At 42.4% G+C, this 11,551-nt stretch overlaps 1 protein-coding gene across 1 annotated transcript; it reads right to left on the reverse strand.

Annotated features, from left to right (window-relative positions):
- Window positions 1-247: 247 nt before the first annotated feature.
- CST8 (cystatin 8) lies at window positions 248-11,312 on the reverse strand. Its single transcript, XM_060610805.3, has 4 exons — window positions 11,085-11,312; window positions 10,524-10,873; window positions 6,843-6,956; window positions 248-424 (listed from the first exon to the last, which is right to left on the reverse strand). The coding sequence occupies exons 2-4, from the start codon at window positions 10,752-10,754 to the stop codon at window positions 341-343; spliced, it is 429 nt and encodes a 142-aa protein (XP_060466788.3). The 5' UTR covers window positions 10,755-10,873; window positions 11,085-11,312; the 3' UTR covers window positions 248-340.
- Window positions 11,313-11,551: the final 239 nt, after the last annotated feature.

An 11,551-nucleotide genomic window follows, 5' to 3' on the forward strand; every position in this document is an offset into this window, starting at 1 on the left:
TGTTACCTAATCAAAAAGGGATCCCTCCTCAGATTTGCAGTGAGAATGGAATCATACTTCACTCCAAACTTTGTAGTCAGGGACAAACTTATTCCTGGTGGTGAGCCACCAAGCTGGCCAAAGTCAAGGGGCCTCTCTTGAGGCAAAAAAAAAAAAAAAAAAAAAAAAAGAATTGGACATACCCCTCTTTTGTCATCACCTAATAAGAAACTAGGAAACTAGGAAACAAAACAAGCATAGAGGCATGCATGAGGAAACCACAATGGTAATACCAGTGCATGCCATTTTTCTCTTTACAGAGAAAGATAGAGATGGTGGTAGGGGCGAGTTCCAGAACCCCCTAAGCGTCCACACACTGCTTCTTCATCACCGTGAATTCACCATTCCAGGGGAGTGCTCCGACCAAAAAACTACACATTACTTTCTGAAAAAGACCACAACCACAACAAAATCAGTAATGCCAAAAAGAAAAAAAGTGTCCTGTTGCTAGGTGTTAGCTTAGGAATATGCTAGAGGATAGGTCACCAGCCATCAAGGAATGCTCCCAGGAATCTGCTAGATGTTTCTAACCAACAGCAGATACCTGGAAGGGTCTCTGTTCCCAAACCAACCATGGATACACAGCAAATACTAACAATCATGGTGTTTTTCTGGGAGATAAGATATAAAATTGATTTTAATTCCCTTTAATATTTTCCACAATGTAAATAAAGCAATTTTATGTCAGATATAAACTAACATATATTATCTTAATTAAATAATGTCTTTTGTTCTAATAACAAGCCTTTTGTCTAATAACAAGACCAGTTTAAAGGGTTTCTAGCACCTACCATCTTTTATTCCAAAGAGCTCTTCTCTCCATTTCAAATTTTTTTAATGTTTATTTACTTTTGAGAGAGAGAGAGAGAGAGAGAGAGGAAGGGCCAGAGAGAGAGGGAGACACAGAATCTGAAACAGAATCCAGGCTCTGAGGTGCCAGCACAGAGCCTGACGCGGGGCTCAAACTCACAAACCATGAGATCATGACCTGAGCCGGAGTCAGACGCTTAACCGACTGAGCCACCCAGGTGCCCCTCTTCTCTCCATTTCAAAATACTATTGAAATAACAAATGAATATTCTATGTGTGTGTGATAGATCAACGGGTGGATGGATAGATAAGTAGATATATAGACAGATTACAGATGATAGATAGAAGATAGATAGATAGATGATAGATAGATAGATAGATAGATAGATAGATAGATGATAGATAGAGATCATACATATATAGAAATACTGGAAAAACAGCAAAGAGCATCCTAAATACCTGGAAGCATTGAGGTACTCCCAATGAGCTGTTAGGAGTCAGAGAAGGGAAGCTTGGTATCTGCTGAATATTGGACACATGCAAAGAAGGACTAAAGAGGCCTTTTCCCCCAGAAACCCAGACAAAAAATACCAAACCAAGATGGCTTTATAGACAAATTATACCAAATCTTTGGAACCAAAAGCTCCCATGATCTCTAAATTGATCAGAACACACACACAAAAGATGGAGAGCCCTCATTCTTATTATTCCAGACCAGAAAAATCCTGAAACTAAAATATAGCTCTTAAATAAAGAGAAAAAGCTGAGGGTTGCTGGAGGGGTGTTGGGTGGGAAGATGGGTTAAATGGGTGATGGGCCTTAAGGAAGGTACCTTTTCAGAATGAACACTGGGTGTCATATGTAAGAGATGAATCACTGGGTTCTACTCCTGAAGCCAAGACTACAGTTAGTATGTTAACTTGAATTTAAATTTTAAAAAATTTTTAATTAAAAAATATATAATGGAGGGGTGTCTGGGTGGCTCAGTCAATTGGGCATCCGACTTCAGCTCAGGTCATGATCTCATGGTTTGTGGGCTCTGTGCTGACAGCTCAGAGCCTAGAGCCTACTTCAGATTCTGTGTCTCCCTCTCTCTCTCTGCTCCTCCCTCACTCATGCTCTCTGTCTCAAAAATAAACGCTAAAAAGCTCAAATGTATCTAAAACAAAAATCTTAAAACAAAATACTAGCAAATTAAAGGCAGTTACATATTAAATATTTAATGTCCCTGATGCACTGTTTCTCAGACATTCCCAGTGATATGAAATATGTGGAGTGTCTGTATCTGAAAATTCTGATTCAGTAGGTTTGGGATGAGGTCATGGAATGTGTGTGTGTGTGTGTGTGTTCACCACATGCTGCAAATGATTTTTTTTTTTTTAAGTAATCTCTACACCCAATGAGGGCCTCAAATCCACAACCCAAGATCGAGAGTCACACACTCTACCAATTAAGCCAGCCAAGCACCCCTGATTTTTTAACATTAGGGAAGTTTAAGAGTACTTAATGTATATATAATCAAAATTCCTAAATAAAAAAAGTAGCATGTTGAATCTCACCATATTCTATTGATTTTGAAGGGAGTTCTCTATGTCTCTTGGACTTGGTGCCTGTTTTCTTCCCCAGATTAGGGAGGTTCTCAGCTACAATTTGTTCAAACAAACCTTTTGTCCCTTTTTCTCCCTCTTCTTCTGGGACTCCTATGATATAGATGTTGTTTTGCTTCATGGAATCACTTAGTTCTCTAATTCTCCCCTCATGATCTAGTAATTTCCTTTCCCTCTTTTTTTCAGCTTCATTATTTTCCATATTTTCTATTTCATCTATTCTCTCTTCTTCTTCTTCAGTCCTCATTGTCACTGTATCTAGTTTATTTTTCATCTGAAGTTAAAGCATTTTTTTTAATTCATCCTGCCTAGTTCTTAGGTCTCTGATCTCTGCAGCAAGGGTTTCTCTGGTGCGTTCAATGCTTTTTTCAAGCCAATATGTTGTTTTATGACTGTTGTTTTAAATTCTTATTCAGTTATATGAGCAATAATTTGGCTGTTATTTCTTCTTGACTTTTCTTTGAGGGATAATTCCTCTGTCTTGCCATTTGGGCTAAGTTTCTGTCTTTGGCACTTTTTAAAAGCTTGTTATGTGTCCTGCACCTGAAAGTACTACTGTATGAAAAAGGGGTCATACTCTGTTCAGGGCCTGGCACTCCAGAAGTGTTTCTGGTGTATACTGTGTGCACTCTGCTGTTGTGTTTTGGCTACTGTATCCCACTGGTCAGTCCTCTGGACAGTTCCTCCTTGCTTGCAGTGGTGGAGTGTTTGGACCTTTAGGGTGTGTGCTTTGATTTGTTGAAGTAACTCTGGATAATAAGAGTGAGGCTGATCCCATAAAAACAGAAAAAGGAAAGAGGAGAAAAGAAAACCAAACAGAGAATCAAAAAGCTATGACTGATTTCAAGGAAAGAGAAGGGAAGAAAAAAGGCAGAAGAAAATAGACAAGATGGAAAAGAATAGAAAAGACTGAGATATATATATATATATATATATAATATTATATATGTATATATACATATATATGTATTATATATATATATATAATATTATATATGTATATATACATATATATGTATTATATATATTATATATAATATTATATATGTATTATATGTACTATGTATATGTATTATATATAATTTATATATAATATATTTTATATATATTATATATAGCCTATATATAATATATAAAATTATATATACAATATATTAAAATTTTTCTTATATATAAAATAAGAAATGACAAAAAAATCGGAAACTATGAGCCTGATTCCAAGAGAAAAAAAGAAGATGGAGGAAAGAAAGGGAGAAAAGAAAGAGTTGCCTGTTGGTGCCTGGGGCTGGTGGCTCTGCTGGTCTGGAGGAGAGGCCAGCTGCTTTGGTTCAGTCTTGACCCAATAAATCAGCATTTGCCAGACACAGAGAAGCAGTGTTTGGTGTCTTGGCTCCACCGGGGGCCACTGTGCTGCTCTACGAAGTCCCACCCTGCTGGTGTTGGGGGGAAAATGGCATCATCCCAATCTCTCCTTCCCAGACCAGGTGTCTCAATCCTGCTGTTCAGGTAGCCTTCACAAAATAGCGAGGGCAGTGAGCTTGCCCTGTGCCACAATTCTCCTGTAGCTTGTCCTTGGCATTCAGCTGGGATTCAAAACCTGAAGTCTTAAAGGACCTGGCATAGTGCAGACCTGCGCCCCTCCTCTGGAGTAGAGGCTTTCCACCCTGCTGATGAAAGGCCTTTGGCTGGCATCTGCAGGGGTTCTGTCCTTAGGGAGACAATAAACCCTCTTGCCAAAGCACTCCAGGAAGGAGACTTTCTCTCCCGTGCACCCCGGAGATTGTTAATCCACACTATGTACTCCAGGGCTAGCTCCCTCTTCCCCAGGAGCACGTGCCATGGATCCACTCTGGAAAAAGTCACACACTTTCAAAACCTTGGAGTTTTGAAACAGTTCTAAAGGCTGTTTGCAAAAAAGAACTAGTACACTCGGTACTTCTTGTTCCCTGGTCTATGGCCCAAAGAGGTTTTCCTCTTGTGCTAACTCAATGCCACACTTTCACAACCCCTCTCTCTCTCCCTTTTGTGTCTCCACAGAAAGGGTTCCCTCTCCTTCATAAGTTTTCCATTTTATCTCCCCCAACTCACATACACACACAACTTGACCCTGCCAAGCTGTCCAACTGTGGAGATCCTTCTGCCACTCTGCAGATTTATTTCCTGGGTGTTCCAGGTGATGTGATCTCAATACAGCTATGTTTGAGGGACAAGGAAAATCCCAGTCCCCTTACTTCACCATCTTAACTCCTCCCCCCACCCCCAAATCCCACCATGTTCTAAAAGACAAAGGCAGACAATCCATCATGCTCTTCATTTCCAAACTGGGCCTAACAGAATAGCTCCCACAAAGAAAGGCAGCAAGAAGAAAGACTGTTCTGGCATCAATGATGTGACCAGAGAATACACCATCCATGTTCATAGAACATCTACGGAGTGACCTTCAAGAAGTGTGCCCCCAGAAAATTCAGAGAGAGCTACAAATTTGACGTGAAAGAGATGAATGTGCATATTGACACCAAGCTCAGCAAAGCTGTCTGGGTCAAAGGAATAAGGAGTGTGCCATGCCATATTCATGTGCAATTGTCCAGAAGACATAATGAAGATAGAGATTCCCTGAACAAGCTTATATATCAGTTACCTATGTAATTGTCACCACTTTGAACAACCTGCAGTCAGTCAACATGGAGGAGAAAAAACCACTGACAATCCAAGCTATAAAGTCCCCTTCAAAAAAGGCCATATTCTAGACATGTAAGAATGACTATTAGTGAATTCATTATTTTATTACACTAATGGATCAAAGAAGAACAATTATTCAATATACTTGGTAGACACTGAAAGAATAATTGATAGATGAAACATTCTTAATTAAAAAAAAAAAAATAACTCTTGGCAGAAGGAATTGGAAGAATTCCAGAAATCAGCACTTGATATAATATTTAAAATAAGATATAAATACTGAAAGCACCATAATCAAAGCCAGGAATAAGAAAAACTTCCCAGCATTACTATTCTTCAGTGTTATTCCAAAGACTTGGAAAGAAAAAAAATAGTTTTCATTATTGACAAATGTGTGTGCTTAAAAACATGCACCTTAAAATTTGGGATGGTCCATGGAAGCTTTAGATAAAATAAGTGAGCTCCTTGAGGACAATTCTCCTTAATTCTAAGATTTTCTATAAATAGGTAAAAAAGGAACAACTTTTCTATAATCCTAATGGGCTCTGTAGAGAATATAAATTTGAATCACCCATACTTCTACTAAGAGTAAAAGATAAAGAAAAGCAACATAAAAGCCAGATGGCATGAAGACATACTCCCTGTTTAAATGTTTGCCCTGATAGGTGTCTACTATTAACTGGAAATGATTGGATTTGTTCAGTTTGAGCATACAGTGTCAGCTTTAGTGAGACATAGCAGAAGTACACTTTGTTAATGGGCCCTTGCAATTTCCTGTTCCATGGCTACATGAAATAGTGGTTCTCCAAGTATGGTCCCACAGCCAGCAGCAGCAGCAGCGGCTGGAAACTTGTTAAGAATGTAAATGTTGGGATCCCACTCCAAACCTACTGAAGACATACTGAATCCAAAACTCTGCAAGTAAGACCCAGTCTTCTGGGTTTATCGAGGCTTCCAGGTGATTCTGGTGCCTGCTCACTTAAAGAACCACTGGTGTAAACAAAGGCAAAGACACACCTCTTGGTCAAACCTGCAGAAGGTCTGGGGCCTTCACCAATCTCTTGCATGAATCTGGGGCTCTCCCCACCTCTGAGATCAGAAATACAGGCTTAATGCTAAAAGCTCCTGAGTCAGGTCAGCCTGTTGGTGGGGATCTTTGGGCTCTTCTATGACCTTCCTGGAAATCATGGCTGACCCTGGCAAGAATCAACTGTAAGTCTGGAAGGATGGGAACACTGTCTGGCCTAGTCACTGCTTAATCTTCAGCACCCAAAATAGCACCTGGTGCAAAGTAAGCTTTGGTGAGTAGCTAAGTGAATGAACAAGTTTCCTTTTGTGCCTTCACAAGGATGAGCAACTGTGGGGCCACCAATGGTTAGGTTGCTCATCTTGGTCAAAGAGGATAGACTTTCAGTGAACGTGTGTTGGAAAGTTTTTCTGCACCAGGAGGCCAGAGTTGATGAAACTTTCACAATAAGAATGACCCTGACAGCATTCTGTCCCTAGGATGAGGGGTGGGGAAAGACTTAGAGGGATCCACCACATTCCATCACTCTGTTGCCTCTGCTCTAAAAGTCACAAGGTTGCCCATCTCTAGACAAAAACTTGGGGAGTGATCCAGACCTTAGAGAGAGGGTGTGTGCACCCCAAGTTCTTCTTACTAGGGCTCAGAGCAGCCAAGACCATCACAGAATGTTAGTCACCTACCTTTTCCAGTTTGGTATTCTCTTGAATGATACAGTTTTCAGTACCATTTGAAAGCTTTCTGCAATTGCTGCGGGCAATTTCAACATCAATAAAGTATTCCAAACGATCTGTGACCTGTCAATTAGCAATTGTGCAATTTTATTCAAAAAAACTTTTATTTTACTTTGTTAAAGTTTTAGCCAAAAAAAATCTTTAAAAAAATGCTCTCCCCCTCATCCTCTCTCCCTATCTCCTACTCCTTACCCCTTCTCTCTCAAATATATCTTTAGAGGAAGGTCTATGACATCCATTGCCTAGATTCCTTTGCATGCTGATACCAGTTAGACATTGGAAACCACTACCTGGAGCTGTATGCTCAGGGAAAAGTCTCCTTTTCAGTGTAGGGCCTCCTTGAAGGCAAGACTTTCTAATTCCATTTCTGTCCCAAAGTCCAGGGCATGCTTCATGAGATGGGGGAGAAGGATGAGTCACCAGAACCATCAGCTCTCTTGAGCCCAAAATGTTACAGGTTTACACTGAACAGATAGGAGGACAGGACCTGTGGCCACACTGGATGCCCCTCCCTGATTCCTTTCCCACACCTCCCTTCATAGTCTGTTTTCTGGTGACATCTCCTGCTTTGGAGGGCTTCCCCCCATCTAAGGAAGCAACCCTTAAAAGTGTCATGCTTGTTGGAGTTTGTCATATTGTTCTCTGTTGAGTGTTTAGTAAGCAGACAAACAGTAGGTCTACAGCAAGGCATCAGTAGTTACTGAACTCATTAATGACTGACTCTGGTTAAAGCTACTCATCATGCCCATTTAAATCAACTTTCATCTGGTTTTAAAAGATTATAGTAGGAGGAAAAAAGGAGTGTCTTTCTTCATTGCTATCTGCAGCCTTTAATAAGGTGGTATTAAATTTTAGTTACATTTCAAAGAATTAACAAGGTGACTTTAGCCTGCATGGGAGAAGCTGGTTAGATAACATCAAGAGCTGCTGGTTTGAGAATGAAGTTGGTCCTTAGGGAACCTCAAAAATACCATGGAGGCAAACCCAAACACCCACAGCACTTCTTATCAAGTCCTAACACTTTCTAACGCTCACGGAGTGCTTGCTCCCTGCATAACACTGTTCTTGGGGCTTGGCACATGCCCACACACTAACCCCCTACAGTGAGGCTGTCACTACCATTGTTTTCAGGGAAGGAAACTAAGCAGAGGAACTAAGTGACCATCCAATTATCAGGCAAGATAATCACCATGCTGTCAGGGTAGAGCCTGCTTGGGATTCTCTCTCTCTCTCTCTCTCTCTCTCTCTCTCTCTGCCTCTCCCCCACTCTTGCAAGTTGTGCACACACTCTCTCTCAAAATAAATAAATAAACTTAAAAAAAAAAACAGTCTAATCACATGGATCCCTGGAACTCCCTGACCTAATGTTTATTTGGCATCTCAGCATTCCTAAGATAGAATAAAAGATTTTGCCCATGGCTTTCAAGACCCTGCATGGTCTGGTCCCTACCAGTCACACTGGCTCCTTTGAGTTGCTGAAGTGGGCCATGCTCCTTCCCAATGGCAGCCTTCTATGCCTGATTGATCTTCCCAACCCCTGTGCACCTTCCCACCATCCCCCCCTGCTCCTGTCCTGCAGCAGATGCTGTGAGTGGTGCCCATGGCCCTTGCCTTGCTGTTCCCAAAACACACTGTCACTTCCCAGGGTTCCCTGCCTGGAGGCTTCCTGACCAGCAGGAGAAGCCAAGAGTAGTTCTTAGCCAATGACAGACAGGAATTGATACGTAAGCAACCAAGCTCCTATCTTATAGTGTGGCTCAACTCCAAGGCAGGCTATGCACCCTCTCCTGAAACCCCAGGAAGACCAAGTCCAGAGGCCAATAGTGGTCACCTGCATAGTAACTCTGTCTGTACTGACCACTTCCCCCACCTCCTTTCCCCTCCAACCTCCTGGTGCTTCCCAGGATGGCCTCCCAAATAAACCACTTGCACTTGACTTCTAGCACTAGCATCTGCTGTGGCAAACCCAAACAGAAACACTTCCCACCAGCATCCTTCACCTGATTCCCTCCTAGTCTGCCCTCAGGTTTAGCTTCAAAAACACACCCTAGGGAGGTGGTTCTCAGCCTTGACTGTGTATTGGGATTACTTGGAAGGTTTTAACACCTATTGAGACCTAGGTCTCACACATGGATCTTCATTAAATTGGTGATGATGCAGCAGGTACAGTAAGATATTTACGAGCTCCTCAGGTGAGAGTCTGTTCAAGGAAGCCTTCCCCTGACCCCAGACCCCTAGGTACCATGCCACGAGGTCAGATGCCCCAGCTTTCATTCCAGGTTTAGTGCTATTTCTTTCTGACTGGAATGCTGGCTCTCTGGGAATGTGATTATTTCTGTCCATCTCACCTCCCCATCTATAGCAGTTAGCATAGAAGTGGCTGAGAGAAACTTGCTGAATGCATGTGCTACATGGATATCAAAGAAAGACAACTGTTAAGGGGCCTGGGGAAGCTACAAGAGTCAGAATCCATTCTTTATTTCAAAGGTCTGCAGGAGTGCCCTGGTGAATTATGCAGTGTACCCAGTCAATAAACAGAGTGCTATCAGCATAGTGTACTGGAGATATAGGCTGGTGGCTCACATGGTCCCAAAGAGACAGGGTCAGAAGTACCAACAGAGAAACTGGCTCAGTTCCTGCAAGTGAACATGGCATATGGAGAATATAAAAAATGAAGTAAACTCAGCCAACAATGACGTCTCTGGTAAGTATCTTTACAATTCATTTCCAAAAGTTTCACGGTGGAATTACAAGCCACAGCATCAACCCACAGACTGAGGATGGTACAGTCAGATGAATTCCAGCTTTGGGGGATTTTTCTCAACCATGGCAGGCAAGGCCATGTGTTTCTTTTTTTTAATGTTTATTTTTGAGAGAGAGAGAGACAGAGCACGAGCGGGGTAGGAGCAGAGAGAGAGGGAGACACAGAATTGGAAGTAGGCTCCAGGCTCTGAGCTGTCAGCACAGAGCCCGACGCAGGGCTCGAACTCACAAACCATGAGATCATGACCTGAACTGAAGCTGGACGCTCAACTGACTGAGCCACCCAGGTGCCCCAAGGCCATGTGTTTCAAGTCACCCTCAATGGAATCCAAGTAAGCAATGCTTCCTAGCATTTGGACCATGCATAGTCATGTGAGGAGGGATACATTTTTCTGAACACTAAATCAGAAAGTCTGTACTTCCACTAAATGAATGTTGGATTCAAATAATTATAGAATATAGGAGGAAGGACTTTATTACTTACATATTGAATAGTGCCACATGTCTCTTTTCAACCCCACAATGCACGCTATGTGTTTAGATTGAAATGTTGCCTTCAGCAGCATTATTGCAAAATATTCATGGCACTCAATTTGTCTCCCAATACTAGCAAATGCAAATCATGGACATTTGATTTGCAGTTTAGAGTCTAAATGAATAAATACACATAAAGTACTTAGAACAACACTATAAGCATATATAGAAAGTGCAGTGATGTTATAGCGACATGCAAGTGAGTATGTACTTGAACACTCACATATTTAGAACTTTCATGTATCATTGTTTTTCTTGCAACCCCATTCTTTCAGTATGGCTTCAGTCTGTGCCACCATACCAAATATGCATATTGGGAGAGAACACCTTTACCTGCAACTGGGCTTGTACTGTCTTGATCACCTGGAAGATGTACTTATCCTCACTCTCTTTGTTGTATTCTTGCATGGCAAACCACAGACATTGCTTCACGTTGGCATTTGAGGCATTGATAACTTTTAATTCCCTCAACACTTTGACTTTATTCTTGTCTGGATCTGTGCTGGCCACCAGGGCCACCAAAATGGTGATCAGTAGGAAGCAGAACTCCCAGGATCTGGTCATGGTCCCTCCGTCCAGGGACACAGGTGAGCCTCCTCGTCCTCTCAGGGCTGGAGCTGCAGGTGGGGTGCAATTTCTGCTGCCACCAAAGATTCAAAGATCTTACAATAGCATCAGCCCAGCTGCATTCAAGAAAGAGCCATTATGTTCACTCTTTAGGGCTATCCCTGTCTCCAAGGAAATAAACCTACAAGAAGCCAGTTAAATAGTCCCTGCCACCAGCCTTCTGCCCTCTATACCCCAGGTGTGGTCTGCAGTTCATGGAGAACATTTAGGCCCAGGTATGCCAGCAACTACCTTGTGCACTTCACCCCCCCACTCCTGTTTTTGCACCTCAGGCCTGTAAGATGTGACCGTGAAAAATGTTGCTGCTCCAAGGTTTCCTGGCTCCAACTCTCTAGGTGTTCTCCAGCTGGCTGTACCCAGTGACTGCCCCCTCCTCCTTTTGCCATTGGCTATGGCCCACGCCCCAGCCTGTGGTTCTCCTGGCTCTCTAGTGCTCAGTTTGTGCCTAGGCCCTGGTCAGGGGCCTCCCTCACTTCTGATACTCTTCCCTGTCCATGCCCTTGCAGGCATGTCACACTTTGTGATGTAATCCAGCACCTGTGACACTGCCACTGTCTTTCAGTGCAGGCAGTTCACATACAACAGGCAAGCTGTGAGGGCCCCCAGAGGTTTCCTGCCCACTTGTGCAGTGACCCCAGCTTCCTAAATTTTGGCCTCTGGACTCCCTCTGTTTGGGCCAATAGCACTTCATTCTGCTGTAATTGCCAAGGTGAGGGTCACTCAGCCCACCTGAT

This window comes from Panthera onca, chromosome A3 (genome assembly GCF_046562875.1).
Source record: "Panthera onca isolate mPanOnc1 chromosome A3, mPanOnc1 haplotype 2, whole genome shotgun sequence".
Lineage (NCBI taxonomy): Eukaryota > Metazoa > Chordata > Mammalia > Carnivora > Felidae > Panthera > Panthera onca.

Coding starts and splice junctions, on each gene's coding strand:
- CST8 (XM_060610805.3), bottom strand. CDS start 10,754: ATGACCAGATCCTGGGAGTTCTGCTTCCTACTGATCACCATTTTGGTG. Junction 6,957..10,523: donor CAGTACAAGCCCAGTTGCAG/GTAAAGGTGTTC, acceptor GCTAATTGACAG/GTCACAGATCGTTTGGAATA. Junction 425..6,842: donor AGAATACCAAACTGGAAAAG/GTAGGTGACTAA, acceptor GGTCTTTTTCAG/AAAGTAATGTGTAGTTTTTT.